The 24,808-nt window shown below is 38.7% G+C and overlaps 1 protein-coding gene across 1 annotated transcript in view; it reads right to left on the bottom strand.

The window, feature by feature from the left end:
- stpg2 (sperm-tail PG-rich repeat containing 2) overlaps positions 1–24,808 on the bottom strand; it is a 56,782-nt gene that overhangs the window by 20,962 nt on the left and 11,012 nt on the right. The window contains exons 7-10 of the mRNA XM_062417859.1: positions 23,017–23,120; positions 16,807–16,966; positions 13,449–13,612; positions 13,124–13,216 (exon numbers count right to left, since the gene is read on the bottom strand). Coding sequence (XP_062273843.1) covers positions 13,124–13,216; positions 13,449–13,612; positions 16,807–16,966; positions 23,017–23,120 — 521 coding nt within the window. The remainder of the gene's footprint in view (positions 1–13,123; positions 13,217–13,448; positions 13,613–16,806; positions 16,967–23,016; positions 23,121–24,808) is intronic.

Below are 24,808 nucleotides of genomic sequence, written 5' to 3'. Positions count from 1 at the left end.
TTTTTAAGCTTAGTCTCGCTGTGATTAATTTGTGTAATAATCAGTAAACTGTCTGTAGAGTCTGGCAGGTTGAGAGTCCTGAATAAACACTGACACCCACAGATGGGGCCCTCCTGAACCACCAGCCACCCAGCAGAGGTCCAGACGGCCTGGTTGAGTAAACGCCAGACCCAGGCCTTCTTACTTCTCTTTGGGCTCAGCCTGGCCGACTGTCTGCTTGGCTACTAAAATCATCACCTGCTACTAAACAGCTGTCCATAACCAAACACACACAAAACACACAGCTGCTGGATAAAATGGGAATGTACCCACACCTGCATAAGAGTTCATGCACACAAATGTACTATACACACATCTGCTGGCTACAGCTGGTGCCCATACTATATACATGAGGCATGCACATGCACACACTGGACACATCTGCTTACCACATGTGCCTACTTCGTCCACATGAGGAGTGGGAAAGAGAGACTGATTAATGGACAGGGAGAAATAAATTCTGATATGATGCACTGAAGTAGACAGAAACAAAAAAACTAAATGCGGAGGAGCACTGAGTTGAAGGAAAAATGGAGAAAGATTGCCAAGGTAAAAAAAGAGGAAGAAAATAAATGAAGTTGAGAAAATTGGCAGCAGAAGTAAAACTCAACCTTTATAACAGAGAAAGACAGCATCAAATTAATGGGCCATGCTGGGTCACATCTCACTGTCTCTAATCCAATCTAAAAGTGGAAAATAAATTGTAAATTTGCTTAAATGCTGATCTCTATTCTGGGCAGTGTCACAGGTCCACAGGTATCTGCTGACAATTCCATTATTCTCAGATAAATAAATACAAATGGGATCCAATCTCTTGCATGCATTTTTTCAAAAGCAGGTCGATAAAAAATAAATTTGACAGACGGAGCATGTGGCCGATTCTGACACAAGACAAAAGCGATTCATCTGAAAGGCTTCAGTTATCAAAATGATGTTATTTTACTTCATGTAGAAGTCACTGCCTGACTGAATTTCTTAATTTCGTATTTCCATGGCTCCATTTTCCTCTGTGTGCTACCAGATTTAGACATAGAGGGGGAATATAAATGTAAATATGTGGAAGAATACTTAAATATCTGTGTCTGACTGGACATCATAAAGCATTTTAGCTTCCAGTTAGCAGTGAACCAAATGTAAATGTTATCTTTGTGATGCTTTTGAGAGACTGCAGGACATAATATTATTGCATCTGTAGTTTGGTTTAATCAAATATTGCTGTGTTTTCCAGTAGAAACCTATAATGATGATTAAGGATGAGGTACGGTCTAAGAGTGCACCTCTATTTATCCATCACCATTATCTTTCTCTTACCCAAGTAGGTTTTTTTTAGACTGCTCTCCCAAGAAACACAACAGCATCAGTCACTCAGCAAATGCTCAAAAATGACATGATCACGTGACCCTCTAGCAGCTGTTAAAGTTAGGATTTGTTAATGGGGAGCAAACAAGGGACTAGTGTGAGGTTGTTAAAGTGCTGATAGGAATGTCAGATTAGAAAACATGTAATTCTGAAAAGAATGACAAACAATGCATTTTTTTAAAAACAAAAAAAACCCATTTAGAGTACTCTTTTGATTATATGTAACAGACCAGGAACATTGCAGTATGTGGGATAGGCGCCCTAAAATGGGGAACTTTGGGTTTTTTTTTTTCAACAATAACATTGATCTTATTTTAATGGCGATATTCATCACTAACTAATGGTCGAATAGTTTATTTTGGAAGGCAATGGCAAACAATGTCATCCTGCCAATAGGATCAGAAAACATTCATTTGGGTTATTTTGGAAGGAAATAATGAACAACCTACTTGTTGTTTAGGTTTGAGGACATTTTTCAGTTTATAATATAAATTCTCATTTCACCTCAAAACTAAAAGTATTTCAATCACAGAACATTTGTTTATATTTTGGCTTGAAAAGTTAATATAAATATGGAGCCTGTCTACCGCTGTATTTAATACACAATAGGTGTGTGATTGGTGACACCCAACACAGCTAAACACAGCTGTATACAGCATACTAATGAAGCATACAATAAGTATGGCCTCTACAAAGTTGTGCGAATGTATGAGAAATCATGTAGTGTTAATCCAACCTCACTTGTAAAATGTCTTTCATTTGAAGTCACAGGGTGTTTGTGAGCTAGGGCTGTTTTTCAGTTGACTTGTTTTATAACAGCAGGGGAGGTAACAATAACCAGGACTTCATAGCAAGACAGGAAGAGAAGGAAAGAGAGAAAAAGAATTTCACAGAGCATATGTGATCTTTTCCTCCAAGCAATAAGTTAGAGAGCATCCACACATCATGAAATCTGAAAGTGCCAAAGAGACAAGTTCTCCATCTGTATCCCAACACACATTTTATCACAATTTTTTTCTATTCTCTCTTTTCTCTGTTGCTCATGCATGCCTCCTCCTTTGCACATTTATTCTGGTCTCTGATTCTCTCCTTTTACTGTCAACATGGTCTCCCTTTCACTTATCTTAACAACCCTCTCCTTCCCCAGAGTGTCTTTGTAAATCAGATAGATCTGAAACTATGGACTACTACTATTAAAAGATGTCAGCATTATTTTTATTAGATATGAATCACCTAATTGTATCAATTCCACTCAAGGCAGGAAATTAAGCTTAGCACACCTTAATTAGAGAACAGGTGAGGTCAGATGTGAGCATCATTTCATTTAGCAAGTGTCAAATTAAGAAGACTAAAAGATTAACACTGACTAACCATAAATTAGGTTACAACTTGTGTACCTGAGCTACAGTGTCTAATATCAGCTAACCCTAACGCTAGAACTGCATTGTATAATTGTTGATGACTGCGTGTCTATCTCATCTCTAGCTCATTTTACTACATGCTTGCATAAGTACGTAAAACTTTATTTGCATATCCCCTTTTTAACACTGGTTACAAAGTGCTTTACATCAGCATCAGCACAAAAAGAAAAGGAGAACAAGAAAAACAAAACAAAAAACATTCAAGAACACATACAGACATTACGCACATATGAATACATGCTAAGTTGTGTTTTAAAGCCAGACTCTGTCGTACTCACCCGGCTCCCTAATTTGTGTTTGTGTTTTTATATATTGAGAAAATAATATGAATAAAAACATTTTTGTTGAAGACAATCTCGCCATCAACACTTTGGTCCATCGTATCGTAAAAACTAGCAGTTGGATTTCCATTTCCGTGTGTGTGTTCATATTCCGCTATGGCTTTTACTGTAGCACCACCATCAAGACAAATACTTGGAAAATCAAGTACAAATACTTGGAAAATCAAGTATTTGATGTTCGTTGTTGACATGCTGTGGCGATGTGAACTGCTTTACTTGGCAAGACCCGCCTTACTCTTCCTCTGAACACTGATTGGCTTACCCTAAGCAATTAACCGAGTACTGACTACTGTTTTGACCACAGTTTTAAACAAAACACAGTGCTACCCTGGCTGTTTGTGAGTATATTAGCTAAAACACACATTTAGACAATTTAATAAATGATTGTGGTCTTTGTTGTTATAATCTAACCCTCAAACACAAGCCTATTGTGATTAATAGTGGATTGGTCTCAGGTGGTGAAATAATACATCATTAATTAAGAAAATATGAATTACATTTTCTTTTTTTTAAAGATTTTGTTGGCATAGACGCCTTTATTTAGCAGTAGACAGGAAACATGGGAGAGAGAGGGGGGTGTGACATGCAGTAAAAGACCTCCGATCGGGATTTGAACCGGGGTCTGCTGCATATATGGCATGCACGCTAACCACTCAACCCTGCGCACCCCATGAATTACATTTTCTAAAATGTCAACATAACAGAGCAGAGCTACAGAGTTACAGAGCTGCAGAGCTGTGGTCCGCTGCTGCTCAGCTTCATTATTCGTCAGGCACAAATTACTGACTTACAACTAAGCAAACCAACAACAGGGTATACTAAGAAATATACTAATAACAATTATTTCTACAATTATACAATAGTGATTGCTGGAGAAATTGGTGCACTCAGCATGCTACAATCTTTCCAGACCACATGAGTTATCAGGAGCAGAAACAGGAACGCAGCAGGCAAGCATACACAGTACATAAACATTAAAAGGTGTTGCAAAGGAACAGTTCACCATGGAAACATTTACATTTACTGTAAGCAGCATGTCTAATCTTTATAGTAAATCAATACAGAAAACACTCATACATCAACAAGGGGCAGATTCAGTGATATGGGGGCCTCAGGCAAACTCTGTCTTGTTTTACAAAGAGTCAACATTTTGACTTCGGGACAGTTAAAATTGTTTTTCAGGCCGGTTCTGCCTGACAGACCAGACAATACCCTAAAAATAATCAGCAAAAAGTAAAAAAGGGGAAATACAGAAGTAGATGAAGCTAAAGCACTGGTCCTGGGGCTTTTACCTAAGACACTCCGATGTGCTTAACACAGTAAATATATACTGCTTTATGGATTTAAGCTTTCCAGCAAGTTGTACATCTAGTTACACCCTGGCAGCTCACTATGTGGCAGAAATTACCTCTAAAACCATCACTCACAGTTCACTGGGGTTTACGGCACAAGGGCATTATTGTATGGTGACCCCTAAGCGTAAAACACAAACAAAAGTGAAAACACAAGCATTAAGAGAAATACGAAAACATTTATTCTTCATACTTTGAAGAATAAACATTAAGGAGTGCATTTTCCTAATGCTTGTGCTTTTTTTCCCTTTTGTATGTGTTTTTACCTTAGGGGCCACCATACTATTGCCACAAGTAAGAAAATGCTTGATTGCTGCTGGCTCAACTTTTTTTACACCACAATGTGACATCATCCAGCAAAGCACTTAAATTATGTGCAAGCACACATGTCTAGTACATTATTTTGGAATAGGAATGGCATGTTTCTTGTTTTCCTGATCCAAACTAGCTTTCTGGTTCATTTTTCATTGTCTCACCAGAACCTGAAATAACACGCCCACACGAACACAGCCACTTCTGGGTTTTTTTCCCCTTTTAACACAATGCTATTTTCAGTCGTAACACACAGTGAATAAGGAGCAGTGTTGCTTGCGGACTTAAATTGTGAAGACTCTAGTCGGCTTAAAGCAGAGATAGAGAGTCAGATAGGTAGATAGAACAGGTAGAAAAGTCATTCAACGGATAGCAAGGCACATGCCACAAACATAGACAGCTACATTTTGGCTATTTCTCTGACTCATGAACACAAAATGAATGTCATTGCATTGTATTTCCCCTTTTTATTTTGTTCATGACTGCAAGCAAATGAAAATGGCCATGGTGGAGAAGAAAGAAAAAGAAAGAAAAAACCAGTAAAAAGCTCTTGTCAGAAAGACTAGTCAAAACAGCTACTGGATATGACAGCACCACTACTCTGCTCTCCCTCCACTGCGCCCACCTCCCTCCTCCCTTTCTTTAAATCCCTCTATCTATCATGTTTATGAATTGTTCAGGAGAATATTGAGAAGGGCATGATGGGAATGTTACTGTCTGACGCCTCGGGCGGACTTGTCACTAAGCACTTCTTGTCATTCGGTCACTTAATTGTGCATGTGTGTGCCGGCTTTGTGTCTCGTACAACATTATGTGTGTATGTGCATGCTTAAGTACATGAGAATGGATGCTTGCATATATGTATACTGTATGTACTTTGTGGGTATTACTGTTTGAATATGTATGTACATTTATGAGTGTAAGGGCACATTTCGAGTCAGTTACTTTCTCTGTATGTGCACTATTGTGTGCATGTGACCGTGCTTGAAGTCTCACGGGCACTCACATCATCATCATTACCCTGACAGCTGAAAGTAAAATCCATATCAAATCTATAACTCCATTTTCCTGTTTTTGTTCTTTTCTTTCATCACCCGACTCCCTTGTCTCCCATAAATAGCGGCTGCACCATGACATGCCATTAGCTGTCCATGGATATATCATAAAAATGCAATGAAACACAAAGACAAAAAGTCAATAAGTGACAAACCTGGACTGCTGCATATTTTCCTATTCCAGATACTTCAAGAATATCTATCCATGCATTACTATCCATGCAACTGTCACACTCTTTGTCTGACATACATGGCATTTATTTATTTATCATCTGTCTCTCTAGAGCCACAGACAGTCGTGTCTCACTTTTTGTAATTCTGTCTTTCCTTCTCTGTCATCAGCCATTTTTTCTGTCCATCTTTTTCATCATTTCTCCATGTCTTTGTCAATATCACCCTCCTTCATTCTCAGTACAATTTTAACTGCTAGTTTTGTGTTGTTCACCCTGCCCTCTGCAGAACAGGGGGGTGATGCTCTTCAGTTTGATAAATGTATGTTTGGCAAACACAATAATTATCTCAACCAGAGCTAATAGGATAGATAATTACACATTATAAACCGAGGCTCTGTCTCTCATTCTCTTTGTTTTTCCTTTACTCCCCTCCCACTGCTTCCTCTCTTCCTTTTAGTTTGATTTCCTCTCTTCCTCTTTATCTTTCTCTCTCTTTCTCCCAAGCCCATTGTGTGTGGTATATTTTTCTGAGAGCAATATGGTGTTTTTCCACTTGTCATTGGCACAAATGAGTGTTTCCTTGACTGCGCCAGGCCTTACATGATGCCTGTCTGCCTTGGTGAAAGAGAAATATAGCTACTGAATGATTTTTATTTTGTATGTGACTTTTATGACAGAAAACAGTTAGGAAGGAAGAAATAAAGAAGTTAAAGCAGACCATTGACTCCACATTGCAGTTTCCACATAGCCTCCACAGAGTAGCTCCTCCTGGAAGTCACACTTACAGGAGGTGTGCATTAAGAATGGCTGGATTCTCCACAATATGTACATATGAAGCTACCTCACATACTACAACACCTGCATAATTTAACCTTCATTGTTAATTATTTTTACTGCAAAATACTGTAATCCATGCACACCAGGTACCTTATTACCAGTCAATCCTGGTTTGGCCGAAATGTAACATATAACTGGACAATAAGTGACTAGTAAAAAACATTTAAGTATGCTGTAATGGCATTGTAAGTCTGTGTATTACTTCTACAAGCAACAGTGCAAGCTGCAAAAGATGGAAATGTCTCCAGTTATGAATAGTCTCCTTTTTCTATTTGTTTTCATTATTATTTTCACACCGTTGGTGTTTTATGAATTCTGGTTCCAATCACTGTCAGTGGCACATCTAATAAAAGCCATGTTTTAATATTGTCTGTCGGATTCTATCACACCAGTTACACTGGAGAATTAGGAAGTGTTGTTCGTTGTCAGCGTGACAGATATTAGTGCAGATAAACTGAAAATTTGTTTGACTGGCAGAGATGTTATTGCTTGGTTACATCAGTTTCAAATTACTTGCATGGAGGCAGCAGACCTCCTTGATCAGAGACTTTATATTGTCAAATATTTGGCTATTGTAATAAAATCTAACTTTTTTATTCACTGTTATTGAGTGTTATATGAGATATTACAAAATTATTACTTATTAACTTTTATGAAAACCTACACAATGTTTTAATTTGTTTTTCCAGAAGATACAATCAAATATGTTATGAGTAGACGTGAATCTAATTTTAAGTGATCAAAGTACAGTTAGAAACTATGAAAACAACTTGTGTACAGTACGTGACTTAAATAAGTCAACTTTGGTTACTCTGAAATTGTTATGCATTGTAATGTAGTGTTTTGATCATTTGGGGCCACCCACCTTCCCTCAACCCTTCTTCAAATATTTAAATGTTGCACATTACACATCATAAGCTAAGCCAACTAACACCATAAAAATGGTTTATTGGCCAAGACGGGATAAAAATGGCAGTAGGATGTTTTGCTCAACTCCATTTCTGATGATTGACATGTTCATAGATAATTTAACAAACCAGTAAAAATTAGCTCCAGCATCATTGTACTTTGCGTGGTTTTTGTGGTTGCCATTCATCCATGAACCACTAAAACAGTGTATGCATTCATGAGAGAGGCATCCACCCTCTTTCTCCTTGCCACTGAGTCTACCTGCACATCCTTTGTGTTTACACTGGAAACAACAGAGGTTGCGGCTTCAACCTCTCAGAGTCTGAAAGTACCTTTAAAGTGTATTAATGTGGCTATTGGGGAAACATGTCTCTTCTTCTTCTTTGATTTCTTTGCCTACAATCCCAAAAACATGATAGGCCTGAGGCAGATGAACTTATTCATATTCTCCACTCATGTTCTGTGTCTTTATTTTACCCATGGTAAACTTAATGTTTAAGTTAATGTTTGTATCAAAGACGACCAAGATTAATTAATAGTCATATTATTATATGTCAGCCTTTCAATAGATTACGTAGCAATTTTAACCCCTACCCACAAGTCACTGATATGTACCTCTTAATAAAGCTTTGCTAGAACCTCATTATTCAACCAATGCCCTTGCCATTGACAATACCTCACTCTCCCTCAGTATAACAATGAACATCCATCAGGACCTCTATCACTCTCAACATCATTGGAAACACAATAAAATTGACAGAAATGACGAAAGGCAGAAACGTATTGGTAAAAACTGACAAAACACCCCGTCATACCTCTCTCCTGTCGCTTTAAGGGACATGAAATATTTCACTAATCTATAGAAGAGAGAGGAATTTCACTGCCTTGGGTAAAACATAGGTCCAAATTAAATTCTACACTTTTTCTCTCCCAGCGCTGCCTCGGGGTATCCCACGACCTCTGCAACAGAAAGGTCGTTATCAGGAAGGGTTGGCCAGGAGGAAAGAGGAAGAAGAGAAAGCAGGAGGTAGAGTTAGGGGAATGTAGAAAGAGTAGGAGGTGAAAAGAAAGAAGAAGAAAGGAAAAACGTGGGAGAAAGAGATGAGGGAGGAGAGAAGAGAGGAAAGACTGTGATCAAGAGGAAAGAAATAGTGGAAAAGAACGCCAAATTAGAGAGAGAGAGCAAACTCTTTGTAATCGTCTTTCTCCTTTCAGATCTGTCATTTCTCAATGTATCTGACTCTCTTCTCTCCACAGACACATAATCATCTCCTATCAGATCCAGACCTGTAGCTAAAGTACAGATCTGACGTGGCCTCAAATATTTGAACAAGCTGAGGGGTGTTTGATTTAGACTGTTTGTCAGAATTTCAAGCATCCTTTGAATGAGGGCACAGCAAAAGATAAGGAAACTCTCCCTAAATAAATCATACGATGCATTCAATATGCATTTAACCACTGTTTGCCAATCTAATCCTTATAGAGTGGATTTGAGAAGAGATACATTTGAAATTCGTAATGTCAATAATAATAAAATAAAAATTATCATGAACTGCCACTGAATGAACAGAGGCCCTAAAACAAAGTAACCAAAAGATCTGAAAATAAAAGGTAAAGCAGGTAATAGCTAAGACAGAGGAAAGAAAGCAATACCTTTTAGAAGTCAGATTACTGGTCTCCCTGGTGTGTTTAATGTACCACACAGGACAGCTTCATTTCAACTGATGCAAAATATTTTTGATTTCAATCATTTCTGTGTGAATCATTTCTCCAACAAACCTCGACCTCTACTGCTAAATGAAGCCTTTCAGTCAAAGTACAGAAGACATAAGCTCCCAAACATGAAACAGATAATAAAGACATACTTTCTTTTTTTTTCTTGTCTTACTTCATTCCTTCAGATGATCGTGATTGTTTCCTGATTAGACACTTTTAATATCCGTCCCTGTGGGGTACCGTTACCAGGGATACAGCTTAGGCTGCAGCGCGGCATGTGGCTAACTATTACAGCTAAGATGTCCCTGGGCGATTTTTCATTAACTAGTCATAAAGGAGGCTCTGTGTGGAGCCATTACAACTGCCCTCAGATCTTCTTCACAGAGCACTCAGAGGTACTACTAAGAAAGAAAGTGACAGAAAGACAGCAAAGAAAATATGGAGGTAATACTGTCTCTAAACTGCAGTCAAACAATTTATTTCTTGGTATTTTTTGTTGTTGTTACTGCAATTTTTTCCTTGTTTTCTCCAAATGTAGAAAGTCCAATCCCAATACACTGCAGTCCCTATCACGGCTTACCCTGCTGTTTGCCCGAAGAGGGCTGCAGACAGACATATGCTACGTCAGTGATACACAATTCCCCAAGTCAATTCTCTTCGACCTCACCGGCTCCCCACCTGCAAATACGGCCAATTATGTTTGCTGAAACGCACAACCGAACTGGAGGTACCGCTATTGGGGACTCAGTCAAGTTAAAGCCATTGTTAAATATTTAATCACGCAGTGTGTAGGCATATAATGAAAGTCTACACTGATTGTATACACATACAGATCTGCAATTTCCAGATCTGTAGCTATTAGAGCATAACAATGTGAAACATAGACATTATGTGGACTGTGTAGCGTGCCTGTCAACTTTTTGTACTGTCTACCGGATTCTGAGTGAGCCAGATCATCCATCAGCACGATATACTGCAGTGTGACAGAAAACTATCACGAAGCCATTGTCATGAAAAATGGCAAACAGTGCTGACAGATATATGACTTAGAGACTATTACAGAAGCATCAGCACCAGAATTCTTAATAGATCACTCTCACTGCTCTAATGAGTCTCATCATCCTCGCAAAAGTTCATTTGTGATATGCAATAAATTGTGAAAGATTCAAATTATTCAAATGCATAAACCATTTAACACCAACAATAATGTAAATCTATACATGCAAACTTGGTGAATGGGGTTTTTCTGAACAACTCCTCAAAATTCATTGAAACTGAAAGTGATGCAATGCTTTGCATACACATTATTTTTCTACTATGCTGGCCATAGTAAGGTGGCACTGGGTCTAAAGAGATTATCTCTAAATATACTACTGAGACTACCCAAACAAAATAAACTGCTTGTATCTGACTGTGACCTCTTACCTCAACTGCAGAGGAAGGCAAGACAATGTTCCAATGGAAATTGTAGATATATAAGATTATTACACTGATTATTAATGTGGACCACCTGCAGATTGCTCAGGCTGCTCTCGTCACAGCCCTGCCGGTTTTATGTCCTACCAGGTAGTTAATTGCATTCACTTGGTGTTCAAAGTATAAATCATTCCCTGATTAAACAGCAGGAATAAAAACCAGCAGGGCTCTGTGTCCTGACACTGAGGACTGAAAACCTCTGAGCCTGCTCGAGCCTTAAGCTTGGCTCTGTTCTTACAATGGTTATTTGTTACTAAGTTAACATAAGTTTAAGTAAAAAGATAGTATTTCTTTCAAAGGTGTGCCCTACAGTAGCAGTCAAAGGGACATTTACAAAAAAAACTGTCGCCAAATCCCAGTGATCATTAACAAAGCAAGCATACTGCTGCAATGACAGCTGAAAGAAAACACCTGCTGTGACATAACACTGATTTTAATGATGCCACAACTGCACAGGCTCGAAATGTATGACACAAGCTGACTCAGTGTGTGTCACAAGGGCAAGTTCAAGTGCAATCTTCCTTTATTTGGCACAAATTAGTGGGTGAGAGAGTGGATAATTTGGATAATTATTGTGTGTTTGTTATATCAGTAATGTACAACTGAGTGAGATATGTGTATGAAAGTTGCAAAAAATGACAAACTAAACCCAGAGTTGTGAAGCAGTGCATCTAAATACTTAGATAAGTCGATAAGTGCTGAATTACCCTTTAAACTGTGTCTTTCTGGAGAACGGTGTAGTTTGCAGTATTAAGATCAGATCTAGAGACCTTTGCCTCAAGATTCAGATAACACTTCTAACCTTTGGGGTTCATCATAGTAAACACCAGCTGCTACCCAGAAGGATACTTGAAAAAACAAATTGTGTATCTTGAATATTAAAATGCTGTATCATACACTTTAACAGGAAATTTACATAATTTTCTCGGAGAAGATTTTTTTTTCTAAATACTAGCGTCAGTAATATTTAATCGCTAACCCTCGCATCCAGCTGCTTCACTATGTTTGTTCATTAGCACATTATTTATATGCAGGTAAACACCATCCTCTGCCGTACAGGTCAAAGAAATCCAGTTTTCACAATCCAAACACTGCCACTTCAAATGTAGCATCAGTGTGGCTTATTCATTTGTAAGTAGGCTGTTTTAGAGTAAAACCTGAAGACACAGGCTTTAGCAATACATTAAGATGGATGCATTCGTAAAACACAAAGGCCTAGGAAAGTTTAAAAAGACAATTCAACTGCAATATGGCATGGTGGGCAAAGAAAAATGTAACGGCAGGATTCTCTGATGTCCATAATTATTTAAAAAATAATTTATGTATGTTGATATTCAGGTTGTTGCTGGATTACCCTGAAGGAGTCAGTAGACTTTTAAACAACACAATTCACTGAGATCTGTTTGGGTCTGAGATTTAAATAAATGAGTCTCTGTGAGGCAGTCTTCTGTATCATTGCAATGAGATTAAGGTGTGCAGTGGCTGTAAAAAATGTTCTCAGTTTTGTTTGAGTAAATACAGAAATACCTTTATACAGTGGCTCTCTATGAAGTTAATGGCCCATTCACTTAAAGAACATCAAGATATTCAATGTAAAATGTACATAAAGTAAAAGTAAGCTTATCTCAGATATCACGACATTCTATCACAGATACTGCAAATAATTGATTTGTAAAAACTGATGTCATGTTCATCTTAAAACTGTATGTTTCTTTTAGCATTAGTTTGAGGACAAAAAAGAGAGAAGTGGGAGTAGGAGAGGAATAAGGGAGATCAGTGGATAGGAGAAGGGAGAAGAACAAGAAGCTAATTATAACGAATTGTGACCTGTTTTCTTCACAAAATAAGCATTAGGGGGAAGAGGAAAAGAAGAAAAGAAGCAGTCAAAGAAAATTAACTGCGGGAGAACAGGCCCTTGGCATAGTGGGTCAGATGCTACTGCTGCGATGGCCCATTTATGAAAGTAAAAACTTGGCATGTAATGCTTTTTTACTTCATCTAAGACTCATCTGTTAAGTAGGTTTCAGAAGCTTTACAGCACACTCTTGGTGTGGGGATAGAAAAGAGTGAGACAAAGACAACTGTTGGGGAAACTGTGAAACAACAACACAGAGTAGAGACACAGAGACTTACTTTAGCCAGCAGGGATGATGCCAGACGTTCTGTGACTGATTTGAATACAGCTGTGTGCTGCTTCTTGTAGTCTTCCTCTGTCTTCGTTTTTGTCTAAATGCAAAAATATAGCATTCACACGCATATACACATACATACACAACCCACACACATATACAGGGATGAGGATATGAGCATTTTCTGTAGGGCTCAAACAATAACACAGCAAAGAAGTAGGGAAGAAAGAAAGAAATAAGCGAGGAAAAAAAACAGACAAGGAAACAATGAAAATGAAGACAGATAGAAAGTAAGATGAATGTATGAGTACATTGATGGATCATCCTACCTCATACTGTCCTGGACTTGGGGCCTCTATTGATTCCTTGTTGAGAAAGATGGAGTTGCGCTGAACAGTGGAGCCAAAGCCTCCCTTCCTGGTTCTCTCAAAAAATGCCTTTTTAAAACTGTCCCGGGCTAAACCATAGTCAAACACATTATAGGAACCTGGACCTGGACAGAGTACATACAGGGGATCATTGTGTTTATGTCTTAAAATATGCCTTCTTTTTTCCTCTAACAAGACCCTACAGTATCTGTACCTGTACCTCTTAACTTCCTTCAAACCAATATCTGCTAGTTCTGTCTAAATCTCTGTGACGATGCAAAGAAATGTATATATGTTTCCCATGAAGACCCAGGTATTAGACACATTTAGCGTAGGTGTAACTTTGGCAAGTCTTTAGTTTTGGCAGTGTATGTAGGATTCATGTTGGGTTGGCTTGGACTGAAAATGATGCTTTGTGCTACACCTGCACTACTCTAAATTTGTCAGCAAAAATAAAAAATAAAAATGTTCATGTCTGTATGTGTCAGTGTCTGCTCTGATAACACTTTGCTCCATGAACGCTCAAACTCACAAAAGAATGACTCTCTCTCCCTGATTTCTATTAATACTGAAGCTGAGAGAGCCACTGCTCACTGCAACTTACAAAAAACACTTAAGCAGAAATAAATGAAGAAAATAATTTCACCAATTTGACGACACATACATACATTCATTTATAAAGCTGCTACAAATACAGGAAACATAAGTCAACACAGAGCTACAATATGCAAGTATGGCTGTAGTGCAAACAGACTCCACACTGATCATTTCTGGCACATCAAAGACACTGACCACACTGAGCTGTGCTTCAAAGACCGTTCATTGCTTGTGGCCTTTTAACTGCAAAGAACATTTTGCTGCACTGAAAATATCAGAAATTAAACACAGCATTTGTTAAGGTAAAGATGCTATTGTGTTAACTGATTGGCAACAGCTGTTTCATTCATGCTTCGCAGGGGTAGCTGTGTGGCTATCTGCAGACTACTCCTGTTCCTTGTTCATTCCCTATATCTCTCTAAATTAATTGAATTCATGTACTTTTCTTTATATTTTGTTTGTTTTGTCAGCTACAGTGAAAAAAAACTGAAGCATACTTTGCGAAGAATAGTTTGTACAATGGTCAAGGAAAGAGAAATAAAGCATTTAATTAATTAATTGTACAATTAAAAAGAGGAATTATAAAAAGGGATCAATTAAAACATCATTTTACAATCAGCAACCCATAAAAAGCTGTCATAAACGCAAGCTCTCTTTTAACTTATTTGTACGAGTCTTTGGGACTGCCACAGTGCGTTACAAATGTCCCTGCCAACTTTTAAGCTCAATGTGTGTGTGAAGTGTGTGTACCTGCTCCCCTCGTGCGGTATCATCCTCTACTCAAACCTTTGTGGATCAGTGGGTTAATTTTCCCTCTTGTTCATGCTCTGCTCACGTTTGGGAGTTTTACAGAAAAAGATTACAGGTACAGATTACAGAAAAGATTAGTCTTTTGTTACCTTTTTTTTTTTTGTATCCGAAGTACGTAACACCGTTACATATATTCCATTACCCCCAAAGCCTGGCTGCCACATATGTTTGTCTGAATGTAAAGTGATCCTTCATGTTTTGAATGGACAGAAGAACAGCGCTGCCCCTAGGCTCTATAAGTACAGATATCACCAGCTTTACATAAACCTAAATGTATTATTTTATTGAGCGTCCTCCCGCTCTCAGGCTTTTACATTTTCAATTATCACCACATTTCAATAAATATGAATGTATTAAAATGAACAGACACATCTATTTTAATCTCTGTCAATAAGAATATTTTTGGGAGAAAAAAAAGGTTAGTGGAGCTTTGAGTTGAGATGATTTTTGTCACAGTACAGTCTGGTGGGTGTGTTGAGGACAGCAAGTTCGAGTCAAGAGTAAACTTCTGAGAGCGGGAGGACGCTTAATAAAATAATACATTTATATTTATGTAAAGCTGGTGATATCTGTACTTATAGAGCCTGGAGGCAGTGCTGTTCTTCTGTCCAGTAAAAACATGAAGCATCACTTTACATTAAGACAAACACATGTGGCAGCTACAACTGTTAGATTTCACCTGTGAGACCAAAGGGAATTATATCATATATCAAAATGCTACACATTAGCGCTAGCAGTAAATCACCAAAAAGCTGCACAGATCAGTTCATCGGATCATGTTCTCCTTCAGATGACTGGTTAATTATCTCAGAGTCGGGCTGCTAACAGCTGAGATGACTGGCTGGCTTTTCACATTTCCGAAAACGCAGCAGATTTACAAACTGGCGCTATTTTGATAAGCTGACCACATATTGGGAATCTACATAGTTGCTTTCTCGCCTGTAAAAATATTAAATCTTAATAAAGTGACTTATTACCAATTCCAGAGCGAAAACTGCGACTGCTTTCGGTTTAGCTCATCTCCGTTCTGATCTCAACTACAGCGCAGTCTGAACAGACCCAATGCATTTTGGGACGGTTGGTTACGTTGAGGGTTGCTTCATGCGGACGTTGGCAGGGTTTGCCCTAAACTGGGTTGAAAAAACGATAGATGTGTTCCTACAACATTCATGTCATACGACTGAATGTCAGGCGATAGCCAATCAGATAGCTTTTAACATCTCAGCTCATGGCTGATTTGCATTTGCACAGTTTTTACCATACAATTCAATTATTTATTTGGGAACTCATTCTCGTATTTTTTTAAATCATGTTTTTAATGACTAATTTAAAGTTGTTTTTGGAAAATCAATTTTTATAATTCCTCATTGTACAGTTAGTTATCAATTAATTAAATGTTTCGTTCCTCTTTCCATGACTCTTGTGGTCCTCCATATCTGACAGGGTACTGGTTTAACTACAAGGGATAGATTCATGGCCAGATCTAACATACGGGTAACCTGGAAAATAAGTCTCATGACTGACTGTTTTTTTTGTCAATAGGATAACTGGGCAAGTGATGATTGGTTAACAGGCCACAATGCAATCTGGTTAGTTTGTATCGAGTCTGAGGGAAAAATTATCAGCTAGCGGAATGAGCATGAGCTTCAGTGCCCTGGGGCCCCTGGGGGTACTAATCCAGCCTTGGATAGATTCATGTTAAGCATCATGAGAAATAAGTTCAAAGCAACACTTTCTGTCTTTTGCACAAACAGAAGGATGCTATAACTCTCTGAAGGGAAAAAAACCCTCTGTTACATCCATAAAATATAACTCTATATATCAAAGAGGAATATCACTTTGAACAGCAACCAGCTTGAACACAGCTTAGATTAGCACACACATTTGGCCACACAAACACACACATACTAACCTGGTATGGAGGATTTTTTGTCATTAGGAGTAAAGCGCACTGCAGTGAGGCCAAATGGACTTTTCTTCACTCCTGTTGTCCTCTTCAACAGCTCCAGGGCACAGCGTGGGTCGTTATATGCACCAACAGGAGGAGACACTTCTTTCACAGGGTTAAACCGCTAATGGGTGGAGATGAAAGGGAATGAGACAGATAAAGGTTAGAGTTAAACAAGTAAGAGCAAACATGGGCAGGAAAGAGAACCGGTCAAGTCCCTAACACACACTGAAATACCAGGAGATATCAAGCAAAAAGCTATACATCAAAGTCCACTTTGTCAGCCAGTCATTGTACAATTTAATGATGTAGCTTTTCTATTGATCAACTGAACACTCAGCACTGTTTTAAAATGACAAATAGTGAATTTATTTCGTCGACTCAGTGCCCATCTAGAATACAAAAATAAATCAAGCAGTAAATATTTGCTTTATCCACAGGAACCAAAAATGACAGGGCACTGCATCTCCTCGCTGTCAGAAGTACCAAACAGAGTCTTAACTTGACCAAATACAGACTACAACCTGCAGCCCACATGTAGACAACAGGATTAAAAGTCTATCAGCCTGAACTGTACTGCTCATTACACACCACATGGCCAAGTGTTTAATGGATGGTGTTTGATTCTTGGGTCAGAGCCAGAGGAAAAACCATGTGAAATCATGGTTTTTAGTGAAAGAAAGTAATTTGAAGACATCATAGGATCTGCTTGTCAGGATCAGTTTGACATTGTTAGTCCTGCAGGGTGGGGGAAAAAACGGTGGTAAAAATATAAAATTGACACAAGTAATGATTTACTATTGAGTGGCAAGTGAATTTGAACATTTATCTGTCAGTGGCTGGTAGATGTTCACATTTTAAAAAGCTAATTTCCCACCCTGCAGTCCTGGTTCAGGCGGTTCATCAAAGCTTCACTTTTTCAGACTCAGCAATAGGTCAGCTTCAGCTGTAGTTATATTAGTTTGCAGTTATGTGGAATGAGCGATAGTGACAGGAAACATTTTCACACTGTGTATGCCCTTTTGGGGGTAAAAAGTGTGTGCATTTAACAATACCAAATTAATATTAAATTAACAAACACACAACAGGTGGAAACTATAGAGAGAACATGAGCCTGCCCGAAGCAACACACAGCGGCCAGGAACTGCCAAGAGAACCTAAAGTGACACAACTGCCAAAAAACATGAGACTTCCCGAAGCGATACACAGCATCCATAACCTACAGGGAGAACACGTCTGACCGAAGCGACACACAGCGGCCGATACAGAAAACACATGACAGAAATAAGAATCACAAAAGTCTGTCCATCCGTCCGTCGCATCCAATCAAATTCACGCTTTGCTGGAGTATTTTTCTGAAGACCCAAGGAAGTACAGTGTCAAATGTGATAAGCGGTTCTCGAGAAAGTGGCAAACAGCAATACCGAAGGCCAAGCAAGCAACCCATTCTGAACAGGCACATTTTGAACCGACACTGCAGTAGCTTCACACAAAACCACAACTGTAAGCGTCATTCTGGCACTAGATGAAAGGTCAGGGGATCACCAATGTAAGTCCTATACATCGTGAAGGAAGCATGAATGTCTTTACCAAATTCTAATGTCAAATCCATCTTGCGGACATTGAGTTATGAATCACTATAATCATGCGGATTCATCCTCTGGGAACCACGAATGTAACAAACTTTAATAGCAATCCATCCTATAGTTGTTGAGGTTTATCAATCTGGATCAAAGTGGTGGACTAATCAACAAACAGCCTGACTAACACCGCCATCCATAGAGCCACGCTGCTAGTGTGCAACTTTTTCCTGTTATATTCTTTTTCATAGCTCCTAATTGCATGCAGTAACTGGAAAAGCTGTTCTCAGAAAATTAAAACACACTGAACTGAACTGAAAACAGAAAAGAAAAAAAAGAAAGAAAGAGCAAAAAAAAAGACTAAGAAAAAGAAGCATGAGAGAAACAGTAAAAAAGATTAAAATGCATATGGACAGAACAAAGTGGTGAGATGAGGAGAGAAAAAATGAGATCGGCTAAACAGCATTTCCAACTCAAAGATAATGATGCATACAATCAGGTATGTAATGTTCTTTGACTGTTTTGCTGATACCACAGCTTATTCAGTGCTGCAACTGCTTGGCAGCTTCACTTCCAGGGTATAAATGTGTATATCTGATAGCCTATTATAACCACACAGGCAACCAAGGGACCAAAAGCAGATAAGTTGCCTTTTCAGTCAAAATTACTGAAGGTGAACTGTGTTTCCGTGTAATTCTAAATTTCTCTTCAGCTCCTCACAACTGAACCATTCAGCTGGTTGTTATCGAACACAACGGAGGAATAAAAAGAACGTGACTCCTTCTTTCTTTAACAATGCCATGCCCCACCCACTCATACACCCACAGATCACACACATGCACACACAATGAGGCAGTTCCCCAGATGATGACAAAGCTATAAGAACAATCTTAAAAATACCCTCTTAGGCTGGATACATGCCCATCATTGATTTGGACTTTCCATTTAAACAAGATGCAGCCTATGGAAAATTAATTGTGAGGTAATGAAAACTGTGTTAGTAAGGCAGAGCTGGATTACTGGGCTTTTAGGCAAAAGGGAGAAATGAGAAGGAAAAAGAGCAAGTAAAGAGATATATAGCTGGAGGAGGAAATGAAGAGAGGAGACGAAATGACTTAGAAGAGAAGTGTTTGGGTTAGAACTGAAGTATTTGAAGAGAAGAAAGGAGAGAAGCGGGAGTCGCAAGACATGCTGTTTCAAGGCCAAGATAAACTGTGTTCAATCAAAGCCAGTTGTAGAGCTGGGGTTTGTGGCCATCTGTCAATCCAATACTGCCCTACTGGCTTTGGTTAAATCTTATTCATGGCCACTTTTTTTTTTCTCTCAGACCGACCAACTGAGCTTTGTTGGTACTTCACTAAGATGCTGGATCTGTTTTGAAAGTGGCTTTTTTTTTGTTATGCTTCCTGTTGTTCCATTTTCAGACACATATGATAAGAAATGCCAAAGGAACACTTTTGAAAATGATGTCCTGAGCCAACATGTTATCAATGCATGTTACTTTTGTATTTTGCTGACCAGAGACAAAATGTCTTAATGTCTGTTAATGTGGATAAACGAGGCCACAGAGTGAGGGCACTATACTGTAGCAGCAATGTAAGTGTCATCATGCCTCAAACAAATGACAATAATCTCACATATAATTTACTGTATATTAACAATATTTTTGCCACAATGCACTCAAATCCACAGTCTAACCTCTAAGACACCAGAAAACCAAAACAATGAACTGAAAGGTCCTATAAAGCTCTTCAGAGCTCAGGGGAAATACAGTCTTTGATAACCTTCTGTTATTATGACTGGCCACCTTTGTATCTAAGTAATCATGTGATCTATTGTTAATAATAAAAAATATTGATTATAGCCACTTTAAAGATGCAGTGTCTTTACACTCTGAATGTGCATTGTGGGCTGAAGGATATATGTAGGCTCATTCAGTGTTGTCATTTATGAATGGAAAACTAAAAATGTATGTATGGTGCTTTTAAAGCATATGATGTTGCTTTTCTCCCAATTGCAAGTTACAGTACACTATAATTGTGCTTTGTCTGTTTTTTATGTAAAATTCTATTAAAGCACCAAAACAGAAGATAGCCTTCAGAGACAAAAAGGACTCAAGGATGAAACAAGATGGCAATGGGCAAGGATAAGAGTAAAATAATTGCCACAAATAAGGAGAAGGGATACAAAATGGAAACCAAAGAAGAAAAAAAAAAATACAATACTAATTGAAGGAAACAGACAAAGCCTGTTAGCTTAGGAAGGAAGAAAATAATTAAAATCGAGAACTAATGGAGAAATTAAAGGGAAGGAACAAAAAGGAAAAGAAGGATCAGTGGAGGAGCGAGGGCAAAGAGATTTTTTTTTCACAAAATGTCGGATTGATGCTTTGATATTGGGAAATTGCGAAGTCAAAGGGAGGAGGAGAGGCAAAAACTGGAAGATTCCAGCTGGTCCTCTTATCTTCCCCTCCCTCCCTCCCTCCTTCCTTCATTCCCTCCTTCCCTAGTTTCCTCTCCATCCCTCTGCAGGATAACAGTGTCAGATGGAACCGGACTCACAGGGAGACGAAGATCTGAGGAAACTGTCGTTCTTAGTTCTGCACTGGAGATGACTTGTGACACACACACACACACACAGACGTTCCTCGGTGGGTGTCAGTGACGACATCACAGGGTCGTCGCACTAACACAGCATGTGGCCAGAGAAATTAGGTCAAACTATGACACACACACATACATATAGTACATATGCAAGCACATGCAAGCACATACACACACACACACACACGCACACACACACACACACACACACACACACACACACACATCAAATGAAATCCATAATCTTGCATCAGACATTCTCACCAGGAAACGAGCAAAATGTTTTATGTTTCTGACATGATTAAGGTAATTTCAGGGGAACCTGTACGTGCGTAAGTTAGTGCGCGTGTGAAAATGTGATCATTTTCATGCACGCTAACCACACTTGCAAACTTGTCTGTCTCATGTCTATATCTGTCTACAGTTAAAATTCACACATATGTAAGTCTGAGTTTCCTGTGTCTGTGAGCATACATTGTCGCATTATGTGTGTGTGTGTGTGTGTGTGTGTGTGTGTGTGTGTGTGTGTGTGTGTGTGTGTGTGTGTGTGTGTGTGTGTGTATCAGAGTGATAATTAAAATATCAGTCAGAGTTTCACAGGAGTAAAACTGTGGCGCAGTACCACAGAGGAGTTCAGCTATTCCTGAGACATCAAACTACACATTTTCACATCCTTCATCTCAGCTCCTGTGAGCCTCTTAATAAACTCATCTTCACCCCCATCTAAAGAAACCCTCCAATCCCAGCACATCAATTAAAGAACCAAAGCCTGGCTCAGTGTCTTGGATCTGTAACTTAATCTTAGATATTCCATATTGAAATCCAGTCTCCTTCAAGAAATTGTAAATTGAATATATTTGTCTCCCAGACGTCAGAGAAATCTTTTCAATGTGGGCTGATTGTTTTCTCTGTGTATACACCATTATGTATAGTAATACCTCAAAATGTATGGATCTAAATTTGTTTATCTTAGCCATTTAAATCGATATTTGTGCATGATGATCTCATTCCACAGGCAGAATCAAGCCTGATCTGTAATATTATTGTAAATGTACAAAAGAAAAATGTTGAATTAGTTTTAGACCATCAAGTTGAATGATATTCTATCAGCTGACCAGGAGCTACAGCGGGGCCTCCTGTTTTGTCTTTCACAGGTGCATAATCACACTGTTGTTAAACAACTCTGTTGTACAAGTAAATTAATGTTATCAAGTTAAGTCAGCAGCTGCAGTTGCTAAGAGATTGCTAACTACAGCTACACTTTTGCTTTTCTCTCAGTGCTCTAATCAATCTAATTTACAGTAGGGTAATATCAGCACATCATCGAAGCTAATAAAGGCTTTAAAATGAAAAATTAGTATTTGCCCAAAATGATCATTTCTACGACAGGCTGATTCATCGCCTTCTCCTCTGCTGCCTGGCTCTGCTTCCCACCACGGATTGTTTCAGACACTTCCTTCACCATATCAGCTTTATTAAGTGATAATATGTCAGTGTGGTATTTACAGCTTGTTGCATTTTCCCCCAAGCAGCCAAAAAATCAATTCATGCAGGTTTAAACAAAAAGCCTAGCCACATTAACAATATGAGGTTCACTTTTCAGGCATTCATGAGCAGCTGAGATTGTCACTACAATGACAATAGCTGGTCCACCTTAGGTCAGTCTACCTTAAGTGAACTGGTCAGGTTAGGCTAACCCATTGTCGCTAACTTCAGGGCTCACCCCCTTCTCAACTCAATTGAAGATTCCTTCCAATGAAGTCGGATCAGGCCAGTCTCTTCCAATTGAGGTGATTACATGAGACATTTTTATTCTAATTTGGATGTTATTCTCATTATTAGTGGAATATTAGGTTCTATGTGAACATAACCAGTGTTGGACAAAATAAGCTCTAAATTTGCTCAAGAGAAAACAACCTGATCTAAAAATGTACTAAGAAGGGTTCGCGCTGAGCACTGAATGGCTTCACTATGAACTGTGTGCACTGTACCTCAGTCTGAGAGCGGAAGGAGCAAGTTACATTCTGCATGGTGCGACTGGACTTCACAGGCTTTTCAAATTGACCTCTGATGTGGTATTGGCCTGGACCAGGAACTGCCTGGTGGGAAACAGAGAGAGAGAGAGAGAGAGAGAGAGAGAGAGAGAGAGAGAGAGAGAGAGAGAGAGAGAGAGAGAGAGAGAGAGAGAGAGAGAGAGAGAGGAGAGAGAAGGTTAAACATAAGGTAATAGTTGCACTGGGAAGGTGGGATGGTACATGCTCTGGTTATATCAGTTCTCATTCCATTGTGTCAAATAAAGGAAAAGGAGAGAAGATGTTTTGAGTCCAAAAGATGAATTTCTTACCTGTTCCTGAAGTAAATGAATATCACACTGTAAAGACTATTAGAGGAAACTAAGTGAAGAGGGAAATGTGCTGGTGCTGTTTAAAGAGCTCTGAAAGCATTTTCACATCCTTACCCTGCATTAAAATCTATGTGCTGAAAAAAGGACAGGAAGAGAGGTTCAATACGGTGCTCATTTGCACATTTTCATAGCCTGGAAACAAGCACGTCATATGCCAACTCAAGACTACTGCACCACTTCAGCGCAGTAATAACTGTAAATAGCAAACCAACTAACAACACTACACCTCACACTCACAGAGATGCTGTCAGTGAGAGTTAAGGAAACACACATACATTCCCACACTACTGAGTGCAGAGCCTGGGCATTTTTGTATTTGTGGTAACCCACTAACTTATTGGGCCAGAGGTGGTTTAACTGAGTGTGCAGTTAAACAGCATGGATTTCTGTGGAGATAGTAAGCAGTTACACAATCTTAATGGGAACAGTGGTGAATTTCAGCACTATATGTATCTCCCTTTGCCTTAGGACAGCTCAATTTTTATTCATGAACATTGACTACGGTTTCTTTTTCCTCAGAATGTGATATCTCACATACTGACATATGTTAATGTATGTAAAGCTGTCACTGTGAATGCTTTTTGTAGGGTAAAATGTTCTCTCGAGTAAAGTTACTTGACACAGGGAGCAAGAACACGTCTTTTTTGTGACATCTGAGGCCCATACACATCTAGCGACATCTTTAGCCTGCATCTTTTCTTTGCCATTCGGAAAATTATGAGTGACAGATTCAGTCTGTGGATAGATGAGGACATCCTCTGGAATCCTTAAATTTACATTCCAATGATTCAGTCTGTTAAAGTTGTTTTAATAAATCTGACGACTGTGGAGCCTTTTAAAATTAAATAAATTGACTTAGGCTTGTATCCCAACTATTTTAACAAAAAGTCTGTACAACAAACTGAGACTTTGGAGTTTGAAAGATGTGGGTAATTAAACAAGCAGGGAAGGTCCAATCAAAGAGCTGTCTAGTTGGATTGTGGGAAGTGTAAGATCCACCATTTTTGGACTTTGACCCAAAATATGTATTAAAAGCCAAAATATAATTCTACATCATTTTTTTCTAAATCTGCATCTTGCTAGTCCCTCAACTTTATAAAATGTTAAGACTAAATTGCTGGATTACTCTTTTAAATCAACTCAACTGTGTGGACACATAAGCAGATCTCCGGGATTAGTTTAGCTCACCCAATCATTGCAAAATGCAAATAAGGAATAATTATGGCCCATTGAACTGAACTTACTGGTCAGACAGTGTCTCATTTGCTTGTGGATTTATAAGGTAGAAAATGTAAGATTCAGTGTTAAGCAGCAGTGCAGAGTTTTTCTGTCCTTTTTTCCCCCTTTGGCAGTAGTGTTGCCTCCACATTTCTAAAAAT

The sequence above is a fragment of the Scomber scombrus genome, chromosome 4, assembly GCF_963691925.1.
Source record: "Scomber scombrus chromosome 4, fScoSco1.1, whole genome shotgun sequence".
NCBI classification, from domain to species: Eukaryota; Metazoa; Chordata; class Actinopteri; order Scombriformes; family Scombridae; genus Scomber; species Scomber scombrus.
The sequence above is the reverse complement of the archived record's forward strand: the minus strand, read 5'-3'. Positions and strand labels throughout refer to the sequence as shown.